The 22,896-nt window shown below is 63.0% G+C and overlaps 1 protein-coding gene across 5 annotated transcripts in view; it reads right to left on the reverse strand.

Moving 5' to 3' along the window:
- Nucleotides 1-1,539: 1,539 nt before the first annotated feature.
- The window catches only part of GSE1 (Gse1 coiled-coil protein), a 387,275-nt gene continuing 365,918 nt past the window's right edge, over nucleotides 1,540-22,896 (reverse strand). For 2 of the 5 annotated variants that reach the window (XM_059150773.1, XM_059150768.1), the window contains 13 exons: nucleotides 20,114-20,289; nucleotides 19,580-19,780; nucleotides 18,927-19,118; nucleotides 18,297-18,601; nucleotides 17,648-17,972; nucleotides 14,774-15,387; nucleotides 13,592-13,704; nucleotides 13,030-13,300; nucleotides 11,552-11,665; nucleotides 10,335-10,706; nucleotides 8,528-8,797; nucleotides 5,768-5,871; nucleotides 1,540-5,111 (listed from right to left, as the gene is read on the reverse strand). In XM_059150773.1, the coding sequence (XP_059006756.1) occupies nucleotides 4,977-5,111; nucleotides 5,768-5,871; nucleotides 8,528-8,797; nucleotides 10,335-10,706; nucleotides 11,552-11,665; nucleotides 13,030-13,300; nucleotides 13,592-13,704; nucleotides 14,774-15,387; nucleotides 17,648-17,972; nucleotides 18,297-18,601; nucleotides 18,927-19,118; nucleotides 19,580-19,780; nucleotides 20,114-20,289 (3,192 nt within the window). In that variant the 3' untranslated portion in view covers nucleotides 1,540-4,976. The remainder of the gene's footprint in view (nucleotides 5,112-5,767; nucleotides 5,872-8,527; nucleotides 8,798-10,334; nucleotides 10,707-11,551; nucleotides 11,666-13,029; nucleotides 13,301-13,591; nucleotides 13,705-14,773; nucleotides 15,388-17,647; nucleotides 17,973-18,296; nucleotides 18,602-18,926; nucleotides 19,119-19,579; nucleotides 19,781-20,113; nucleotides 20,290-22,896) is intronic. The other 3 variants (XM_059150769.1, XM_059150770.1, XM_059150771.1) reach the window with 3 other exon arrangements.

Genomic DNA, 22,896 nt, shown 5'->3' on the forward strand with positions numbered 1-22,896 from the left:
ACAGAAGGACGGCAGATGAGCGGCAGACGTTGACTGGGTTTGCCATAGGAGCCCCCAGAGACGGACCCCCCCCCCAGACCCGGCGTGGGGTTTTCTCTCCTGCACTGCTGCCGAGGGCAGGGAGCGAGTCCCGTTGCCTGAAGGGTCTGACTGACCACATGGGGATATGTGGCAGGAAGGGGTGCCCTTTAGACTGACACTGGGGGCGCCTCTTGTCCCTGGGCTACTGCGGGTCAGGGTGTAGCGGATTTTTGTCAGGAGGAAAGGCGGGAACTCCCTGGCTGCTTCACGCACAGCCGCCAGCACGAGCAGCACCATAACTGGCCAGACGGGGAAGTTCACGACCAACTGGCCTCCTTCAGTGGAAACAGATGGTCACTGATGTTCCTCACCCTGGGAAGGCGACGCTGCCTTCTCTGAGAGAGAAATGCTGGGGAAACTAGCCGCAACGGACAAGACCACACCAGATGTCACCTTTGTATTTGGATTCAGAACCCATTTGCTGGTGGCAGGACGACTGGCAGGGCTCAGGGCTCCGGGCTCCTTGGGTTACGCAAAGGGAAAACCGACCCAAACACTGACACGCGAACTGCCTCTGTGAGGGGAGAGACCCTAGGAGAGCAGCACAAGGAACCCCAGGGAATGAAGGAGTCACGGGGACTGCAGGAGCCAAGGCTGGTGCTGGCGAACCGCTCGGGACTGGGAGATGGGGGCGAAGATCCCGCAGGGCCCTGACCTGTAGGACCGCAGAGCTCTCCGGTTCGTATCAGCTAGGGAAAGGCCTGGGACCAGCGGTCCGGGTTGTGTGAGGCTGGAGTCCAGCTGCTGGGGTGGGGTGGGGGGACGTCGGGCCCGTAGCGCGGCTCTTGAGGGATGGACAGGGAGACCTGACTGGAGGCAGCAGCGTCTCAACCAAGGGTCTGTTCCCAGGAGAAGCTCTTCTCAGTCGTAGTGGTTGGAATTGCCCTGGAAGTGACCTGACCTTGACAGCGGGAACGATTGTCTATTATAGAGTCCTAGAGGGACGGAAGCGCTGGCGGCCCGCTGGGTGTGTCAGAGGCACCGCCAAGCACGTTCTCCCTCTGGAGTGAGCGCACGGTCGCCTGAGCCTCGGGACAGCTTCCGGGTTTTGCCCTTCAGTGTTCAAAGCCCAGCTACCCTGTTCTGCAGACACGGTTTCTCCGTCCCAGATGGCCGGGCCGCTGTCCCTCTGGAAACGGCTCGGGTCGTTCTTTGAACACCGAAGGGCCAGACTCAAAGCACACAGTCCCTGTCATGTAAGAGGATGGTTCTAGAGGGTCGCTTTCCGATGGTGGGACTTGCCTTTCCACCTGGGGACTCTGCCAGAATGAAACCACATGGCACGGAGGAGGGTCTGGGGACCCTCGGGCTCCCCCCACCTGAAACCCTTGTGCTCCTGAAACCGGGCGAAGCCGCTGGCCAGCGGACCTCATGTCTGACGGGGGAGGCTCCGTGGCTGAGCTCTTCTCCCCCACCCGCCACTGTGGCCCTGTCAGAACAAAGATTTTCCTCTTAACGTGATGTAGGAAGATTTTATTTTTTTGGATGTTGTCAGAAATTACAGGAATATATTCATAAATATCTAATTACTACATTCAACAAATAATATTACAATACAGTTAATTCAAACAAGTACACTTAGAACAGGTTTAATTTCACAGCATCTAAACCGCCCCCAGGGTGACCGAGGCTTTCCTCTCCCTCCCGTGTGCTGGTTCTGCTGCTGTCCCTGAAGCACAGGGCACACGCCAAGTGACAACCAGTTAGCGCGGTCTTCCTCGGGTCAAGGCGGAGATCAGAGTCTCGCTGGATCAGACAGCTGGGACAGACAGACAGACCACGGCGGGCGGGGAGGAAGCCAGAGCTGGCTTCCTCGGGGAGAGAGGGGATGGCTGCTAAGCGGCTAAGGCGCACCTACGGGGACAGGATGGGCTTGTGCTGACCCCTCCCTCTTGTGGGAGATCCTTGGAATTTCCTACTTAAAAACAGCTCGGAGGATCTGGGGGTGTATGTAGGGTTTTTGAGATTTGGCAGCGTGACTGAGCTACTTGAGGCAAATACCGTTCCTCATACGAACTTGAGATTTGTGTCGTAGTTCTCGGCCGCCGCCCATGTGCGCGCCGTTTCCTATTCCTAGAACTTCCTCAGGGGCGTTCGCTGTTGGACGCTCAACGCCACGTAGGTGCTGAGCCTGTGCTTTCTGCAGGCGAGACCGGGCAGGTCCCATCTCGCCACTTGTCTGGGACAGTGGACCGGGACCCTGTCTTAGGTCCATTTGGCTCTAATTATGCGAAACAGAACATTTCCAAGGGAGGTTCTGTAGCGCCGAGTGGGGGGGGGCTCTGGTCTGCTTCTAGTGACCTGACTGCACGTGGAGCCCCACACTGGGACTTCGCGGGGTGCCCTTCCCAACAGACGGCAGGGGCCGCGAGGCGGGAGCTCACGGAACAGGGACGGGCGGCACAGCCACTCTGGAGCGAGTGTGCTGTGCTGCTCCTAAGCCCCATGTGACCCGGCCTCACAGAAAGCTCCAGAGATCGTGTGCGTGTCAGATTGCACACCTGAACCACAGAGGCTCGGGTGCCGCTGTGCGGTCCGCGTCGTCGGAGAACGACCACGCGGACACTGTGGCTGGGCGCCAGGTCTTGTGGGACACTGTTTTCTAAAGATGATTCTGAGTCTTCACGCTACCTGACGGGTTATATTCTGATTGTCTTATTACAGATCAAGAGCGGGAGGCAGGAGGACAGGAGGAGGGCAGGGGCAAGGTGGCGGTTTCCCTCGGAAGGGACAGGGGCAGTGCCGGCTCAGGGACACAGTGTGTGCCTGCGCACCCGGGCCTCTTGGGTGCTGCCTCCCTTTACCCCGGGACCTTGCCCAGTGTGGAGAACCACCGCGCCCCCCGGCTGGTGAAGGGCTGGGCTGGGCTGGGCTGGGCTCCCTGTTCGCTCTGGCTGTTGCCCCGCTGATGAGCGGGCCTTTCTGCTGAGATCGGACTCGCCAGCGGCGGACTGGCAGTAGCGCGCCGACTCGAGACTCCGTACTTGCTTCCCCTGCCTGCTGGCAGCAGCGCTCCCTGCACACGCCTGTCCCCACCTGTGCCACTGCTGCGCTCCCTGTCCTTGCCGGGGAGGAGGCCCCCGGAACAGACCTTCGTTCTCTTCAAGTCGTTTTTGTGGTGAGGAAGGCGCTTGTTGACTGCTGATAATACTGGCGGCACTTCTTGTCTGAGTTTGCTAATAACTGGAAGATTCTTGGCAGACGCACAAAGCACAAACGGTGTGGGGACAGATAGAGCAACACAGTGCCATCTGCCAGCAAGCTGTTCCGCACAGCTGAGGTCTGGGGCTGGGGGCGCGGCCGCTGATCACGGCACGGAGCCTTCCTGAAGGTCGGCCAGCCTGTCCCCTGACCCAGGGTGAAGGGGACAGGGGCCATGAGGATTCTTGCCACCGCCCCCACCCCCCGACAGACCAACCGCTGGCTGCGCTGGCCTCTGGCTTGGGCTGGATTCCCTGTCGGAGACTAGACGCTGCCTGAGTGAGCCGTGGTGGGGTTGCGGGGGACACGCTGCTCTGCACGGAGATGGCGGTGCCGCTTCCTGGCTGCTCCTGTGCTCCTGACAGCTCAAGAGGAGAAGTTCAGCTCAGACGTGGCTTACCCTACTTTTAGGCTTTTACAAAGCTTTGCATCTAGATAAAGCTTCTAAAGTTTCTACTTTGCACCTGTTCTCAGACTGCTGTAGGACACCCTACAGGGAGCTGTAGGCTCCCTCCCTGACCGGGCCTTTCAACGGAGCCGCATGCACACGCAGGGCCCTGCGTGCCCCCGCCTGGGGCCAAGCCCCTCCTCAGCAGCACCAGGTGCTTCTTGCGGCCCGGAGCCAGGCGGGGACAGGAGCAGGAGCAGCACGTGGCTTTCTACCTCACCTTCCCGTGCGACTCAAAATGAAGTGAGCGGTAGGCGCCAGTGGTAAGCTCTTTTACTTTTCTTCTTCTTTAATTTTTAAAAACACTTCAATATTTTAATGTCCTGACCAGCAGCAGTACAAACACTAAAAGCAAGTTTTTTTGCCCAGAAAAATGAAAGCAAAAAAACAAAACCCCCAAACAGGAAAACAAACAAAAATCCCCCCAGACCACATATTAAAAATGGCAGGCTTTTTATAACAATAAAGTAATAAAAACATACAAAACTTTGTTTTTTAATATATATACACAGTACAAGGCTGAAGCACCTTTGACTTTTCTCTCAAAATTTACGTCTGTATGAAAACACAGCCCCGTGCAGGAGCGGCCAGCGGGCGCGAGCGTGTGTGCACGGGGCTCTGCGCGTCCCCGTTCGCCGACGTGCGCTGGAGACGAGCTGTTCTGGGGAGAAGCCTGTGCGTGAGGCTTCGGGACTGCTGCTCTGTGCGCTCCCAGGACCCGCTGCTTCGGAAATTTTGCAGAAAAGTAACACAGATAAGCCCTTTACCGGCGACGCGGCCCACCTTCTTCCCGCTGAAGCGGGTCCCGGTCCTGGGGAGGAGTGAGGCCGAGCGGGGTCTCGGGGCACGCGGGCCGGCCACACCAGGGACGGACGCGCTCCGTCTGACCCAGTCGGGCGCCCGGGGCCGCTGGCGCTGGAGCTTAGTGTTGGTACGGGAGCCTTCGCTTTCAGATCCAGAAAGAATGCCGGGGGAAGGGTGAAACCACCTTCAGGAGAAAGAACTAGGGGCGTCCTAGTTGGTGGCTCGCTGGCGGACAAAGGTGACTCAGCTGCATCGAAGTCAAGGCGAGTCCGTTCTTCTGGAGCCTGGAACCCTTTGCTTCATGCATGGCACATTCTCGTGGGTTTTTTTTTTTTTTTTTTTTTTAAGCTTCAAACCTCCCAGTGAAAAATATTAAATATTCAAGGTAATAAAATAGATAATATTTCTATACTATAGGTTCGGCCTAGTGCAAGGGAAACCGTCACCTAGGATATCCCTTGAAGTAGCCTCTAGGCCAGTGCATGGCAGGCAACGCAAGGCACTTCCTCAAGTGGTCCAGTTCGGCCTGGAGCCGCTCCCTCTCCGACACGACCTTCTGCTTCTGGCTCCTCAGCTCCTGCACAGGGAGATTCGGGTCAGACGTTCCCTCCGGGGCAGGGGTGGGGGTGCAGCAGGCGTGCTCTGGGGGCCATGGGGGAAGGAGCACCTTCCCGGCTCCAGAAACCACCGCAGCCAGAGCTCTGGCCCCGGTCTCCGGAAGAGCCGGGTCAAACTCTGCCCCAGCCTTTGCTCCTCGCAAGGGCCCCGCTCACGCTCACCCCTGCGAGTTCAGAACTCCGCCCCGACACGATGGGACTTTTGCTGCTCTGCAGCGGCCCAGATCTGCAGCCCGGCCCCACAGGCCAGGACGGCAGGGAGCAGCTCGTGCTAGTGCCGCGGGCGTGGACAGGGCAGGCAGCAGGGCCGGCTCCGCTCCCGTCCTCAGCAAGCGCCGCAGCGGAGACGCACATGGGTCTGAGCTGCCCCGAGGGGTGCGCACAGCCCCCCCCCCCCCCGCAGCTACAGCTTGGAGCACCGACAGGCTGACACCCCCACCGCCCCCCCCACCGCCGACGGTTCTGAGCTGCAGCCTACAGAGCAGCATCCCCTTCACCACTCCGGTGCGCGCTGAACACAGGCTTGGAAGGTGAAACAGCACGGGGTGTGTGAAGACCACCCCGCTCCCCGGCTACTTTCCAGTCCCCTCCCCGGCGCGTGGGGGCCGGGACTCACCGCCATGCTGTGGGAGAGCTGCTCGGCCGTGAGGCTGAGGCTGTAGTGCTGGGCCTCCAGCCGGCGGCACTGCGTCTGCAGCACCTGCCGCTCCAGGTTTTGCTCTGAAAAGAGAAGACGCGTCAGGATGTTTTCCGGACTCAGGGGCCCCGGGAAGGGCTGCCCTTCCCTCCAGGCGGCCAGACTTGTCCTCCGGACCACAGTGGCCCCTGGCCCTCTGCACCGCACAGGAAATCCAACCCCGTGGGGGGAGGACACAAAGGTCCTAGTGTCAAAAGGCTTATATTAAGACGCACAGGTTAGAAGTCATGAAGGGTAAATTCACGGTCTTAAAATGCAGTTTTCAAAAGAAAGCTTAGATATGAAAGCTTTTAATAAGGTGCTTAAAAAAAAAAAAGGCCAGAGTAAACCTAGACAATGCAAGTGATTTTTTTTTTTTGCAAGTGGTTTTAATTAGGGTGGTCGCTGCCTTTCCCAAAGATCCTGGGCCTGGTTTGAACAGGAGCGACTTCAGACTTGCGGGGACCAATCTACGCCTTCTATGAAGTGTTTCTGCGCTGAAGCCTTTCCTGTTGGTGCAACACAACAGCTCTCCCTGCACAGTCCCTGACCCCTGAACACCAGAGGGGGTCAGGGGCTCCAAGCAGTGTGGAAGGCTGAGCCCCCTACCCGGAGGGCAGCTGTCCTGGTGAGTCCCGCGGTCCTGTGGTGGGCTTGATGGGAACGAGAAGTGACTTTTTTTTTTTTTTTGGTGGAAGCTTATTAAGGGCAGTGAAAGGCCAGGAGAGGCTGACTGAGTTACAGAAGCAGGAACAACCGACAACAAATGCAGAGCAGGGAGATGCACTCCTGCCACTTAAAGAGAGCGATGCAAAATATTAAAAGCACTAACGAATTCAGCAAGGAGCAGGCCACGTCAGAAAACACCAAAAGGGAAAAAAAACAAGGCTGTCCCCTCCGCAGGCCTAGGTACCCCATGAACTCTGACGGTCTCCAAGAAGAACCTTTATTTCTTCCCAGCTCATAAACCAGAGAAGAGCCCCGTTAGTGCCGTGCTGTTTGGTAGCTCAGAGGCCAGTCCTAGGCAGGGCAGTGGGACAGAGTAAGAAGTCAAAAAAGAAACTAAATTTGATTTATGGAAGATCTGACCGGCTGTGACCATGTAAGGAATAAGAAAAAACAGAAACTGAAAGTCCATGATAATCCCACTGACGCCTACAACTCAATCTAAGAAAAGGATGATGTTCACGGCAAAAAAAGGGGTGGGAAATGGTTTAATGCAATTTAATACAATAATCCTAGAGGAAATAGCATTGCTATCAAAAATACTAACTCTCCCCAAATCTGTAAATTCAGTGCAACTGCAAATTCTAACAAGAATTTTCTGCAACAAACAAGGTGACCCTAAAATACACAGGGGGACCCCAAGGGCTGAGAGCAGCAGAGCTGCCAGAGAAGTGTAGGTCCCAGCGTTCTCCGCAGCCAGCAGCAGAGCTAGTGACCCCACAGGGCAGCCCAGGGATGGCCATACAGAGCGGGGTGCCACGGCTTGCCCTGGGCACAGGTGGGGGGTGGAAAACTGTACCCCATAAACCACCAGGGTAATGGGCTACTCAGGGGGAAAGACCAGGCTGAATTTCTGCCTAGTCCAGCATGGAAATGAATTCTAGGCCTAACAAAATCAGAGCCTGAAGAACTTCAAAAGACTATGGCCAGAATCATGTCCTCAGGGCAGGGAAGGATTCCCCGCGAGGCACCAAGAACCTAACCCGACCGGACAGACGCGCTTCACTTTGACAAAATGCCCCGTAACTGGTTCTGGACACACAGGTTCACTGGGTAACACCATGGACCGAGCGAGCAGTTCAGTTCAAAACGGGGTTCCTCCCGGAGGAGGAAGCGGGCACAGGGGCAGACAGGCTGTTTGGGGCCACACAAGCAGGCATTCCTTTCCTCAGTGCTTTAAAGCGGCTTTTCAAAGGATTTGTAACGATCAGGACATTCCATAATCAAGTGCACAAGAGGGCTCCCCTCCCTGCTCAAAACGAAAACCCCTCTGTGGCTGGTTAAGGCCCGCGTCCGGGAGGCTCTGACCCTGCGTCCCGCTCACCCCGGCCCTTCCACCAAAGTCACAGCACTGCTGCCTCCGAGCCAGACGCCTCTCGAAACAGAGGACCAGAGAAAGGAACCAGCGTGCTAGAAGCACAAGGACAGGACGTAGACCCTGGGACCCCTACCCAGAGCCCCTCACCCCGAAGCACTAGGCCCCGGGAGGAGAGGGGTGCTGCTAAGGCCGAGGGCTCGCCCCCTGCACAAAGCACCAGCCCAGCATGCAGGCCGGGGCAGTGACCAGGCCTCACTATTTAGGGCTCCGCTAAATTCACAAACCTTCCATTTTCAGGACGCTGGCGTGTAGCCACAGTCCGGACCGCCAGGGCATTTAGAAGCGCGGTGGGAGACAGCAAGCACGGAGGGCGTGGCCCAGGTCCGTGCTGTCCCACTGAGTGGTGGCAGCCACTGGTACTTAAGTTCCTCCAGGGACCGTGGCCTCCAGTCTATAAACTGGGGCACCCGCAGAAGCCCAAGGAACGGTTTGGGAAACAGGCGGGGCAGCGGACGAGAATTACGTAGTTGTGCCCCAGGAATGCAGTGTCCGTGCCACCACGCAGAGTCCCCGGTGGGCAGGGAGAGCCACACAGATGGGTCCAGTCCGCTGCCTTTTACCTTCTTTCCCACGGCCCTGGCCCCTCCCCCACGTACCTTCTATGTGTTCCTGGTAAGCCTCGAAGATTGCCTCGATCCCTTGCCACTTGCGCCTGGGGGGTTCGTCCTCCTCCTCCTCTCCGTCTTCGTCCTCCCCCGAGTCCTGGTCCATCTCCTGCGGGAGGGGGCCCTTCCTCCCGGGGGGGGCCTCCTGCCCGTTGTGCTGGGGCGGAGCGAGCCGGCTGGAGGACTGCAGCTCCGGAATGTTGTAGTGGACGGACGCGTCGACTTTGTGGCTCTGCTCGGCAGACAGCACGGCCGCGCTCCCTGCGGGGGGAGAGCAGCTCGTCACGGGCCGCCGGGACTCTGCGCGACGGCGGTACGGAGAGGCCCGTGCCCTCCAGAGGTCGAACGTGGCAACCAAGGGCAAAGGTCGGAGAGCCACGACGACCCCAACAGCCGTGTGTCTCCTCCACTCAGTCCTAACGGGCGTGTGGTCTCAGCCACGCCGATCCCTGAGCGACACTGCACCTCGTGTCCTGTCTTAGGAAACGGGGCTTGAACTTGGTCTGCAGCTGGCCCTTGTGGACACTAGTCAGCGCCCTCTCGGGGAGTGTGGTCCTGTAGGCTGCGGGCATACCCCCTGCTGGCTGCTGCCGGGACCGGGTTCGATGAGGCCGGCACTGCCCCATGGCATGGCCCTGCACGGCCCGGACTGGCAGGACGCAGAAGGCTTTAAGTCCTCAGGAGGGGGCGCCCGGGGGGCACAGCTGTTGGAACGTCCAACTCTTGGATTCAGTTCAGGTTGCAGACACTGGGCCTCTGGGATGGGGCCCCGTGTGGGGCTCTGTGCGGGGCTGTGTGGGGCTGGGCTTCTCGCTCTCCCTCTCCCCTGACCCTTCCGTGTCACTCTCTGAAGTAAACGAATGCGGGCGCCTGGGAGGCTCTGTTGTTAGGGTCTGCCACAGGCTCAGGTCGTGATCCAGGGTCCTGCTCAGCAGAAAGCCTGCCTCTCCCTCTGCCTCTCTCTTTTTAAAAAATAAATAAATCTTAAAAAAAAAAAAAAAAAAAAAAAAAACAACCCTGAAAAAACAGTCCAGTGTACTGTCAGGAAAGGGTTGGTGTAAAACAAGGCGGGAAAAACGAGTCCCGGGTCCACAGGAAAGCCCGTGACGTCGTGTGTCGAAGAGGACAAGGGTATTTAACCTGGTCACCTAGTCAAAATATTTTCTCCCTGGAAACGGGACTCGTTCAAGTACATCCACAACAAACACCCAGTCGAGAAAACTCCTCCTGACTCTGACTGTGACCACCACCGCCCTTTAGCCCGTTACTTCTCCTGGCTGCTGGCGCACACGGAACGTCACCCTCGTTGTTACCGAAGCCCCGGGCGTTCTCCCTCTGAGCAGTTTCGACCTTTGATTCAGCGAGAACGAGCTGTAGCGACCCCTGTTCTCCCCCATTTGGGGACTTCCACGAAGCTATCCAAGAGGAGTGCCCGAGTGTCCCACAGAGTACCCTCGGAGGCTGCTGGAAGGAACAGCCGCCAGCCCGGGTGCGCGGGAACGCTGGGAAAGCTCGCGCTACAGGAGGAACAGAGCCTCCCTGTGCCTGAGACCGGCCTTGCGAAAAGCAAGGGCTTCTACAACTCAGAGGACGGCCCTTGCTGACTCTTCCTGAGCTGGGGTCGGCAGGCCAGTGGCAGCAGTGGCACCTGCCAGCCACGGAGCGCTCCCGGCACCTCGTGCACACTGAAGTTTGAGGGCGACCCCCGATGCAGCCCGGTGCTCCAGGAAATCCCGCCGGCCGCTCTGGTGACACAAGAGCGGGACAGGGACAGGGACAGACCAGGCAGCCTCAGTACCTTTATGCTTCTGCAGGGCCTTCTGGGTGGACTGCAGCACAGACTCGTGGAACTGGTGCGCGAACTCCTCCGCCATGAAGGGCTCCCACGGCTTGCTCTTCCCGTTGATGCTGTGGGACAGCGGCACGGGGACGTCCTTGGGCGCGGGGCCGCGGATGTGATGAAGCAGGCTCAGGCTCTTCTTGCCCCCGGAGGCCTCGCTCAGCCTGGCCTTCTCGCCGCTGGGCACCACTGGCTCCTGGACCCGCGACAGCTCCTGGGGCCGGAGCTGCTCCAGTCTCCCGGGCTCCGTGGCCTTGGCGACGTCAGACAAGGAAGCAGCGACACCCACAGGCTTCTCCGTCTCGAGAGAGGCTTGCTGCGTGGCTGGTTCTTTTGGAGAGAGAAAGCGAGGACAACGGTGAGAGCAGGGAGTGACCGGCCAGGCGCTGACCTCCAGAGCTGAGTGTAATCAAGACCCAGCGCAGAGAACCACGACCCGGGGGGCCGTTCAGCTCGGCGTCCGTGAGTGCGCGCGGTCGGGGCGGGGGGGGCTGCGTGCCGCAGCGAGTCCCTCCTTGAATGGTGCCCCGGGAAGGCAGCCGGGAAGATAGAGAATCTGAAGGAAGCAGCAGGTCGCTTCAAGTCACCCACAAGGGAGATGTTAACGTGCCCCAACCCGGTAAGAGAGACCATGTTAGGATCTGGGAACAGGGCCGGACCACAGAGATTTCCGGTTCCACGGAGCAGCGCAGCGAGATTTGATGGAAGCCGAGAGAGAGAGAGACAGACAGACAGAAGAGGCGTGAAAGCAAGTATCGGAGAGGCCTGCAGGGCAGAACAAGCAAGACGGAGATACCAGAGAGCGCACCAGCTCGGGGCCGGCAGGAGCCGCAGGGCAGGGGCAGCCGTACCGGGATCTGGGGCTCGGGGCTTCTGAGGCCCAGCCGGGTGGCGTCTGGGACGGCACCAAGCGACCGCGGACGGCCCCTCGGAAGCCGGGACCCTCCCCGTCAGCCCCCGGCCCTGCTGTCCTGCTGTCCTGCTCTGTCCCGAGGACAGCCTGCCCAGCTGTGCGGGCAGCTTGTGAAAGAGCGAGATGGAGAGAAACACCTGCTTCCGGGAGGAAAGATTCCTGACGAAGAAGACCTTGAGGGGTCGCCTGACCTTGGGCAGCCCTCGGGACAGTCCCAGGCGGCCGCGGAGGAAGGGGCTGTCCTGCCCGCCCTGGGCCTTACCGCTCAGGGAGACAGCAGGACTGTCCCTCGGAGAGCTCCTGAGTGGGTCTGCCACTGCTGCGGACAGTGCCTTCTGCTTCATGGCATGGAGCATTTCAACAAGTTTCTCTTTGTCTATGAGAAAAGCAGCCTGAGATTAACACCACAGGTGGGTCGCTGGGGAGCAGGCTGCTCGCCCGGGCCCTGGCTGGCAGGCGCGAGCCCTTCAAAGCAGGAGCAAGAAGCGAGCACCGAGGGACAGGCTGTGTTGGAAGGAGGAAGCCTGTCTTTCAGAGCGAGCCCAGATTCCGCTAAGCTCTTCCTGCAGAGCCTTCCGGACCCGCCGCGGAGACGACGACGTGTGCACAGCGAAGGAACGATGCCCCACGCGGCGTTCGTGTTTAAGGCTCCCACGCACGAGCGGCGGCCCGGGAAGTACAGGCTCCAGGCGCATCCTCTACCCCCCGTGCCCGGCCTGTGAGCATATGTCCCCGGGTGGCTGCCGTTGTCCGAAACGGGCCGGACCTGCCATGACGCCCGGTGTGGCGAGTTCCCCTGGCGGTGGCCCTCGTTCCTGACCCTGAGTGCCTGCGTCACTGTGGCTTCCTCTAGGGCTTAAGTAAGGCACAAAGACGCTGGTTACAGACCGACCATGACTCTTCCTGGGCCCCGGCGCGGGCGACCAACACGTCCCTGCCTCATGGGCGCACGGGTCCCACTAGACCGGCTTTAGGCCGAAGGCGAACGAATTAGCCCGTGAAGGCCGCCAGTGGAGCAAGCCCGGGACCGGTCAGCACTCCTGCCTTCATCCGAATTCCTTTCAGAGAGAAGCGACCGCCTTGGTGTCTGCAAGCTGCACGTGGAAGTGTGCACGGAGCACCCAGACCGGCCGAGTCCGCACCCGAACGCACAGATACTACATGAGCGTGCGGAGCGCACGGAAGAGCGGGACGCCAGACACACTAGGAGCGCGCCAGTCCCGCGCCACTCCTGCCCCACGGCTCCTGCCCCAAGACGCGGCCCGGGCGCGGCTCCAGTGGCCTCACGGCCCCAGAAGCACCTGCCAGGACAAGCTCAGCCACCCCGGGCCTCCTGCCGTGGCAACACAAAGCGCCCTGGGGCACGCCGGCCCCAAGAGGAAAGTGGCCACCGCAGAAAGGTGTGACACGCCCCTGTACCCAGGGGTCGCTCCGCTTGCTGCGCAGGTGCCGAGAGGTCTGACAAGCGACAAGAGTAGCAGAAACAGAGGCCACCGAAGCGACGAGAGAAATGCGCTCCAAGGAGGGGGACTTGCATTTGGAACGGAGAGAAAGTTGATGCCAGAGAGACAAGAGGCAGGCCTGTGACAGCAAAGCGGCTGCCTCGCGGGGGGCCGGACGGAGCGAAGAGAGCCCCGGATGAAGCGCCTTCCGATCCCACCGGGAGCCCACGGCCCTGCCTCTCCAGAAGCCCGTGGCCGTGGAGCGACCCCAGCCCGCGAGACCCGCACCGGGCCGTACCTTTCCTCTTCTCGGCGCTGATGTGGGTCAGGTTGAAGATAGTCAGGAACTGCTTCTTCTCTTCGAAGTTGGGGCTGTTGTTCATCTCGTCGGGGCTGTAGCGGGTGGACAGCGCCAGCCTCGGGGAGGGCGTCTGCCGCTTGTTCTGCATCATCGGGGGCGACGGGCTTCTCTCCCTCAACATCCGCCGCCGCTTCCTCCGCTTCTGGGTCAGCAGTTCCTCCTTCTGCTGTTGGGTGGTCAAGCCAAAAAGTTGCAAAAACTCTAGCTTCTAGATTGGGAAAGAGAACAAATGAGTTTGAAACCTCGGGCAGTGGCATGCTTCCACGGTCCCAGGGGCCCCTCCTCAGGTCCGTGCAGCCCGTGTGCCATGGCCCACAGAGCAGGACCCCGACGGCGAGCACATCCAGACAGCGGCCACCAGCAGAAGAGAGGTGCGCAGGGAGTCCCAGCAAGGGCGGGGCTGCCCGGGACAGCGGGAGGGAAGCCAGGACGCAGGCGCTGATGGGGGCACCGAGAGCCCAACCTACAGCCCCAGGCAGCAGGGACCAGGTTCCAGTACCTCGGAGGATGTGTCCAGCTTGAGCGGTGGCTGCTCAGCCACACAGCGGAGGTGGGCCCTGACCTCCTCCTCGTCGCTCTCGTCATAGGAGTCATCTAGGTCGTAGTAGTACCCTGGGGGCGAGAATGATTTATTTGGCTGGGCAAGGGGCCTCATCCTCCAGTGGGGCACACACGGGGCCCCCTGACTTGCGTACAGATGCTTCTGTCAGACCACGCCCGGCCAGCCTCTCTAAGCACCCCGAAGCCCAGACTCCTGTCAGCCCCGGTGGAGATGTGCACTAACTCCCAGTCCTAGGGTTTTCATGCTGGACAGGGACAGTGGCTGGGCTGGGGCATGGAGGCCGCAGGAGGCAGATGCTGGGTTTCCTCTGGACCCCAAGTGACCAGGCTGAGACAGCCCGAAAGGACAGTGCTCTCTCTGCAGGGAGTCCTTCGTCCCACAGGCCTGGGCTGTGTCCATGGCAACACAAGGCTGTGTGTGCACACCCACCCCCTCCCTCTGTGGCCATCTGGGTCCCTTACCCAGGAGGGAACAGGCGCACTCAGGTCCCTAAGGCATGGAGCACGCACAAAAACTCCGATGCAGAGGACCACAGAACCCCTGCACCAAGGGCACCAGAGTAGCCCCTCTTCCTTCCTCACGAGACAAGTGGAGATGAACAATACTTGTCGGCCCTGAATCTGGCCTAGAGCAACCTGGGAAGACCTGGCCTTGGCCGCAGCTCCCGGCTGAGAGACTGAGTTCAACAGGAGAAAAGCTTTGTGCTGGGGCAGCCCCCGGGGCCTTGCTCCACGCCCAACCCTCCCAAAGGATGACAGCCCCCACGAGGAGCCCCCATGAGGAGCCCCCACGGGGCCCAGGCCTGTTCTCTCAACAGCCTCCTGCCCTGTCATGCTACACTATTAGTATGTAAAACCACCTTATTAGCTCTGGTCGTCACTTATCCGTCGTGCCTGTCTGTGGATCCTTCCTTCCAGAGAGCTCGGTTTGGCTTTTTGGCCGATCTGCGCTGTAGCAGGACCAGCAGGGACCCCAGGTCCGTCTCCCCAGCAGAGTCAGAGAGCGACATAGGAGCCAGCGAACCCGCTCCCTGAGCGGCTGGCAGCCCGGCCCGGGGAGGCTCTGGCACCACTGTCCCCGACCCCCACCCCAGGAAGTTCAAGAGCCGGGGAGCCGCACCTTTCTCCTGGGCCTCTCGCCGCCGGCGCTCCTCCAGGTCCAGCTTGCTGACCAGCCGCCGCCGCTGCTGCAGGAGCTCGTCGTAGATGTAGGCCGGGTCGGGGCCCCGTGGCGCGGGCGGCCGGTAGGGCGAGCCCGGCTTCAGCGGCCCGGCCAGCTCGGCGAAGGGGGCGGGCTGAGGGAGGGCGGCCCGCTGCTGGCCCAGGAGGGTCTGGGTGGACTTCTCGAGCTCGGCCAGGAAGGGCCCGGGCCCGTGAGGAAAGGCCTGGTGCTCCAGGCCCCCTGCCTCCCTCGGGGGTGGCTGGTACTTGTCCAGGGGGGTGGCCTCGCGCTTCCGGGGCCCCTCCTCCGCCTTCTCCTGGCAGTAGACGCGCTCCACCTTCACCAGCGGGACAGCGGCCTGGCGGCTGGGCTCAAACGGGGCGGGGTGGCCGTGCAGAGGGTGGCTCTCCGGGGCCCGCCGCGGCTCCAGGCTGCTGTCCATCAGCGACACCGGGTTCCAGAGGCCCGCGGGCACAGAGTGGTGCTGGGGCTTGGGCGAGATGAGCGGCGGGGGCCCGCCAAAGTGCTGCGGGGGGTCTCGGCTGCCCGGCTCTGGGCGGTTTGGTCCCGGCCTGGGGAAGGAGCAGAGCAGGCCGTTGGTCACGACAGCAGCCGCCCGGGCACGCGGAGCTGGAGGGGCGCCCAGGCCACCGCCTCTGAGACCCCTTCACAGGCTGCTGCCCGGGGACCCCAGCTTGCCTGCCACAGCTGGAGGCGTCGACTTCTGAGAGAACACGGAAGCTCGGAGGTGACCGCTGCTTGCGGACAGAGACGGTCTCGGCCGGACCCGCTTCTGCTCTGACCCCTCCCCCACAACCTCGCACACAGCGAGCTCTGTACGAGGACAGACCTTTGCTCCCCGACGGAGAGGACATGGCTCTGACGGCAGAAGTGTGTCCTTGTCACTGGCACCTCCGCGTGTGCCAAGCAGTGGACAAACGTGGGGCAGGGCAGCCTTCCCAGGGCCGCTCACCTCTCTCCCAGGGTCTGCCCAGCCAGTGGGCTGGGGACACCTGCTTCTGGTGGCAGTCACAGCTAGGGTGGCTCTGTGCTCTTGCCGAACCCCAGTGGTTCCCATCAGAACAGCAGGTCCCTGATCCTGGGCTCAGTGGGCGCCTTTGGCTTGGGTACCAGGATGAGCCCCACGCTGGGCTCCCTGCTCTGCGGAGTCTGCTTCTCCCTCCCCTCCCCCCTCTCCTCCCAAAGAAACAGTTTTGGGAGAGGGAGAAGGCCAACAACCCCACGTGGCCCCAAGGCAGCAGCTACACCAAAGAGTCCCCACGGAGCCAAGCCACTTGGTGGGCTGCAGCGCTGCACACTCGGGCGGGAGCCGCCCACTGGGTAAGTCGCTTCGCCTCTATCACAGCTTCCAGAGTCCCCCCCGCCTGGCCAGGGGGCAGGCACTGAACCACAGCCACGAAATTACTCCCAAAGGCAGGTTGGGAGAACGCCCCCGAAGGCTCTTGCACTGCTGAGCAGCAGAGACAAAAGGCCACTGTATCAAGAAGCCACAGGTCCTTAAGTAAATGGCCAAAAAGCGAAAGCAGTCAGCAGAGTAAGTACGTCCTGCACCGCAGCCGAGCACGGAGTGGTTTTCTAGCTCGGAACACGCGGGCCCGTCAGAGGTCAGGTTCACGCTGCTGTGCGGCCAAGCGCGCAGCCGGCTGCTGTGGGGACCACGGAGGCCGGGAGAGGGCGGCTGGGGGCCAGATTCTGCCCCCCACCCCAGTGCCCCGGCCCACCTGAGGCTGCTACATCCCGAGGCAGAAGCTGCCCCTACTGGTGACAGTGGTGCCAGGCTCCTCAGGCCTTGGGCAGAGAAGACTCCGGCAGAGCCAGAATACCCAGACTTCATCAGGCCAGCGGGCTGTGCCGGCTGCTCTCCCAGGCCCCGGGCGTGAGATGGGAGGAGCTCACAGGCAGACACGACCTCGCCTCCGAGAGGCCTCTGAGAAGCAGAGGAACGGCCAGCAGCAGAGCCGCCCTCGCTGCGGCCACGGTGGGCAGTGCCGCCTGCCCGCGTGGGGACACCAGCTCACAGCACATCAGCCAAGCGAATCCCTGCTGTTGCCCTACTCAGCGGATGCCGCTCAGGGCTGCGGACCAGGCCAGCAGCGCCCGGGGCAGTTGGCCAAAGGCTAAAGCAAAGAGGCGACGAGCACGTGGACATTGGAAAAGCCTCCACCAGGCAGCATCCCAGACACTGAGACCTTCCTGCCTGGCTCCCCTTGTGCACAACTGGGGAAACTGAGGCCAGCATCCCCTGTCCCTGAGACATGGCCAGGCAGAGAGGGATGGACGGTGGGCTAGGGACGCTCTAGGTGACAGCCCGACCACCAGGTGGCAGTGGGGAGGCTCGGGCACAGCTCTAAGTGGAGGCCGGGGCCCAAGGACAGGCACAAAGGCCTCCCGGGGGATCCCAGGACGGGGCTGGGAAACGGGTATTATTGCAGCAGCAATAAACTTAATTTTCTATTTGAACGAAAATTAAACGTAGTCCCCTCTCTTATTAAAGAAGCGTTTCGGCTTGAAAGCAGAGGCCCACAGCGAGAGCCGGTGTAAGGATCTCCCGCCCCGTCCAGGCGCCTCGACTGTCCCTGTGCGGACGCAGCCAGGCTGTGCGGGAAGGCCCTGGCTCTGCCAGCGCCGTCACCGAGGGACCAGCACCTCTGTGGGCCTCACTGGTCAGAGGCAGAGCCCGTGGTAGCAAGTGAAAGCACTCAGGAGGCGGTGCAAACCGCAGGCGCCCCAGCAATGCTGGCTGGCTCGGAGCCAATCCCAGTGTGAAGCCCCCCTCCCTCCCAGGCCGCCCCCCGCCCCGCCGAGCCCCACCTGGCACTGTCCGGCCTGTGCTCCGCCTCCGTGGGCACCGGGGGCCGGCCCATGTCCAGGTGCTGCTCCAGCACCTGCTGCCGGAACTCCGACACCTGCGACTGCCGGTCCTCTTTCTCCTGCCGCAGCCGCCGCTGCCGCGCCAGCCACTTCTCCTCCTCGTTGGTGCGCTGGATGAGCAGGGCCGTGGCGGCGCTGCTGCCCGGCAGCGAGAAGATGCTGTGGTTGGACAGGAGGCCGGGCACGGCGTGATGCGCGGCGGGCGCGGGGTGCAGGGGGTGCTGCACGGGCTTCGGGGCCTGCAGGCCGGCCTCCTTCAGCTTCTCTGTGGGGACAGACCGCCGCCGCCGGACCTTAGCGCCCCAGCCCGGCCCACGCGCCCCCTCCTCCCCCGCGGCCGCCTGCCCCCAGAGGCCCCAGGGAGCACACGGGGTTCCCCGTGGTCCTGCCAGCCGGTCAACAAGCCGGTGCGAAGTCTGACCGCAACATGCTCGCGGTGAAACGAGGGATGTTTAAGGCAAAGGGAAAAAAACACTCAAAACTCTTCCCTCCCTTCCTAAAGCACTCGCTGTCCTTGGCCATCGTGCGCCGCGGCCTTGGTGGACCCACTGTCCCCACTCCCGGCCACGGCCGCCGGGCCCCGCGGTACCTGGGCGCGTCGGGGTCAGCTGCTCCGAGGGCTTGCCGCGCTCCTCGCCGGCGTGGCCCCGCAGCCCGTGCAGCTCGGCCACGGGCAGGAAGGCCGGCTCCAGCGCCTTGGCGGCCAGCAGCTCCTTCTCGCGGGCCCGCTGCTCCCGCTGGCGCTCCAGCTCCCGCTCGCGCTCCTTCTCCCGCTCACGCTCCAGTTCCTTCTCCCGTTCCCGCTCCTTCTCCCGCTCCCGCTCGCGCTCCTTCTCCCGCTCGCGATCCGCTTCCCGCTCCCGCTCGCGCCTCAGCTCCTCGTCCAGCTGGAGCCTGCGGGCGAGGGGAAGGAGGTGCTGACGGCCGCTGCGCTGCTGCCGGGGGACCAGCACCGTCACTGGCACCGCGACAGCAGACACGCAGGCCTCCGCGTGGACTAAGTCACCGAGAAACTCCGAGTTCCCCAGACCGAAAGCCGCACACCTGCTCCCCGAGCCTCTCCTGCACGCTCGCGCCAGGAGGCCGGCGACGGGATACGGGGCTCCCGGGCACCGGCCGTGCCCCCCCTCCCAAGTGAGCAGACTGAGGCCACGGGGGCCACCCTGGCCCCGCGCCGCACCCCGTGAGCAGGGACACCCCGGCCCAGGACGCGGCTTACCTCTCGGCGCTGAGGCTGGACATCCGCTCCGAGTGCAGCGCAGCCAAGGACGAGTGGGAGAGCTCAGGGGGGTAGCGGACCCCGGAGAGGTGGAGGTGCATGGCCGACGGGTGCAGGGGGGGCAGGGAGCCGGGGGTGGGGATGGGGTAGAAGGGGGACCGCAGGGCTGACAAGCAGTACGAGTCATCCATCCTGTGTGGAGAAGATTGGGCCCAGTGAGACCCAAAGGGAAAGACACCATGGCCAGGCCCCTCCAAAGGTGCCGCGCAACCAGGGCAGAAAGGCGGGGAGCTGCCACCAAGGGCCTGCAGACAGAGGCCACCCCACAGCCAGCCCCCAAACCCAGCCAGGACGCTTTCAGGCTTGACCGCAGGCACCCTGGGAGCAGCAGCCCACACGGTCCACAGATGCGTCAGGCCAGGACTGGCAGGGCCTCCGCACAGGGCAGAGGCGGGGACATGCTTCCCCCGGGGCTTCCCAGTGACGCAGCCCAATAGATGGCCGCTGCGGGAGCGGCAGTACGGAGGCCGGCGGGGGTGGGGGACGGGGCTCCGCCAGGGGTGAACCCCCAACGGCTAACTTGGAAGGCCGGGGGCTGCTCGAGGCACGGAGCCTGGCCCCAGAACGTCACGCTGACTCTGGGGGGGCCTCACCTGAAGGCCGGGTGGGGGAATGGGTGCGGGGCCAGGTAGCTGGGGTGGTAGTAAGCGGCGGCGGCGGCGGCGGGGTCCAGGCCGAGCGGAGGCAGCGAGGACATGCGCAGGTCCTCGGTGGTGTGGTAGGGACGGAAGCTCCTCAGGTAGTCTTCGGTCACGGTGCTCGGGGGCACCACGTGGTGCACAGGCCGCTGCAGGCTGCGGTGGGCACGGACGGACGTGGGAAGGACTGCGGTGAGCAGAACTCCCGCATGGGCTGGCAACGGGCCAGTCTCCCCCACCCCCCCCCAAGTGCCCCCCCCCCCCAGCATGGAGGGGCTCTGGGGACAGGGAACTTGCAGAAACAAGAGGTGGGCCACGACTGCTCCTCAGGCCCCCCACAGCCCGGAGGCACCCCTGGCTCCAAGAGCCCCGACCGGCGGCTTAGGCAGTGGGAAGAGCCACCCAGCACCGGACCCCCTGGCACAGGCACCCCCACTCCCCACCGGACGCCCCGGCACACGTGTCCCCACTCCCGACCTGCAGACTTACTTGAGCGGTGGGAAGCGTGAGTCCTGCACCACAGAGCTGGGGGAGATGCCGAAAGGGTAAGGGGTGCTGAGCAGGTGTGAGGGGATGGCTGGGCCCCCCGCCTTCTCCTGGGGCAGCGGGGGCTCCACGATGAGGCGCTCCCGCCCACTGCTGCTGCCCCGAGAGCCGGTGTCCTGCTGGGGGACAGAGAGCACCGAGTCAGGCCCAGGGTGCAGGGCAGGGGCCTCCTCCAGACCCAGGGAGGCTTGTGTTTTGGGGCTTCTAAGATGCGCTTTCCTAACGGGTTTCCACCCCATCCCCGGGGGCACGTGGGAGGCAGTCCCCCCACTTCCGGGAGGACACGGGTTCTCGTGGCAGGAGGGCTGCGTGGAAACCCATCTCGTTGCAGGGGCCATGAATGCAAGTGCCCGTGAGCAGACGCGGCCCGGAGTGGAGCCCCCCCTCGCCCTTCCCACGGGGTCACCAGCGCGGGGAGGTTGGTGTTGTGGCAGCAGGCGCAGGAAGTGAGCTCCGCTCTGCAGCAGGGAGCAGCGAAGCCAGTCGGGCCCCCCACCATCCACGGATCACGGAGCAGGCACAGGCGACCCCCAGGGGCCGGAGCGGCAGCTGTGCTGACAGCTGCCTGCGCGCATCACAGACACCTCGGCCCCCTGGCACCCGCGGAGTCGCAGCCGAGAAGCTGGCACGGCCCCCGGGCAGAATGCGCTGGTCTCAGCCTGCTGCCAACCCCCAGGGGTGGTCCTGGCACCGGCCACAGCAGGCAGCTGTGGGACCCTGACTTGCCGGACCCGTCTGGGGCCACCTTTGCACACACGGTTGGTGGGCTGGGGCCCAGCGGGGAGGGAGACCCTGGGAAACCGGAGGAGGGGCTTGCTCAAGGCGGGAGGGGGAAGAAGAGCCCCGACCAAGGCCAAGGGCAGAGCCTGCCATGTGTGGCCACTGGAGGGTCCAGCCCCGGAGATGCACACCACCCACAGTCGTGACTGCTCTTGTCATGCCCGCGGCTGAAGGGAGCCGAGCAGCCAGCCTTAGGACATCCACGGCAGTCGGGGGCTCCTGACGCTGGTTCAGAATCTTCTGGATTCTGGAGCAGCTGGAGGCAGGGGAGGAACCTCCACCATCACAACAGCCCTTCCCAGCCCAAACGAGGTCACTGCCAGCCCAGGCCTGACCTCAGCCATGGGGGTTCTGAGGCCATGGCTACGGGCGTCCCCAGGCCCCAGCAGCTTCTCGACCAGGCCCTTCCTTCTCCTGGCTGGATGGACCTCCCCCCCACCCCGCCCCTGCCCCCAGGTCCGGCTGCCCACAATGAGTGGAGAGCAAACCAGGGCCACAGGAAAGCATGGGGCACTCGGGGGGTCAAACCCGGCTTGTCCACCCCGAATCCACGGTGTTCCCACCAGGTCACAGAACACCAAGCACCCCTTGAAGACAAGGGGGGACTACGACTCTTGGACGGTCTACTCCGGGCGGCCCAGGCTGAGGAACACCGGACATGTGGCGGCTGAGCCCGGTCCCCGGAGGAGATGCCCTGCTCCCTACTCGCCACCCCACGTTCCAGGCTCTGCCGGGTCCAAGGCCGCCCGGCAAGGCTGGGAGGAGGGGGGACAGCAGAGCTGCTGCGGCCACACCCGACCCCCCCACTACCCCAGCAGCAGCCACAGGCCAGTGGACCAGGCAGGGTGGGCCGTGGGGGCAGCCGGAGGGCCTGGCCGGTGCCGCCGCCGCGCCCTCCCCAGCCTTCCAGGAGACACATCCGTGACAATTAACCGAAGGAGACAGGCCGCTGATGGGAATTTTTAATGAGCGGCCACATCTGCTCCCGCCTGCAGGCTGGCACGGCCCCATTGCTCACGGCGGGGTCCTCGCAGGTTCACGAGCTCTGGCTTGCCCTTCCCTGTAGGGGCGTTCGCAGGGCAGGCATCAGGGGGCACACGTGCGTGCACCAATAGCCTGCCTGGGTCAGAGCAAGCCGTCCAGGACCCCCACATCCTACTGTTCCAGAGAGTTCTAGGGCCCATGCCTGACTTCGGGTCCTGCAGATGCCTGTGTGGACAGCAGGGCGAGCTCCCTATCTGGTCCTGGAGACCCTAGAGGAGACCCACTGCTGCCTCGTGCCTCAGTTTCTCCATCTGTCAAGGGGGCCAGTCAGAGCCCCAGCTCCTGGTGCGACAGGGACAGACGCGCACAGCAAGGGGAAGCAGGCGGAGAACCAGCACATGGCCCGCCCATGCGAGCGTCTTAGGGGCTGTGCGCAGGTCGGGGCTTGCTGGGTCTTCCCACGGGCCTGTCAGCTGGCACGCCGGCTGCGGCAGCACCCTGCTCCCCGCGGGGGCCACCGTGGGACGGAGAAGGCCCCGTGGCTGTGGCCTGGGGTGGAAGGAACAGGGTGCACCACTGGACAAGGACAGTAGCCAAGGAGACCATCAACCCAGGGAGCCGAACCCCCGGTCGGGGTCCTTGCCCTGAGGACCCCATCTGGGGAGTGGCTCCATCCAGGCAGCCCTTGGCACACCGGGTCCCGGCCTGGTCGCATGCACTCCAGGTACACAATCCCTGTGCAAGGCCAAGACCCCGGGGCAGCCACTGGCACGTAGGAGGCCCCCAAGGGCACCGTCCTGAGAGGCCCCTTCTCCCCTCAGTGGGACAAAGCCCAGCTTGAAGGCGGCTGGGCCAGATGGCACTTTGCCACCGGAAGAGGAAAAACACGGCGCGGCAGGACCTGGGGGAGGGGCAGGTGGACCGGCGGGGGCCGAGGGGTGGGGTGGGGGTTCAGTGGGCCG

The sequence above is a fragment of the Mustela lutreola genome, chromosome 16 (genome assembly GCF_030435805.1).
Source record: "Mustela lutreola isolate mMusLut2 chromosome 16, mMusLut2.pri, whole genome shotgun sequence".
Lineage (NCBI taxonomy): Eukaryota > Metazoa > Chordata > Mammalia > Carnivora > Mustelidae > Mustela > Mustela lutreola.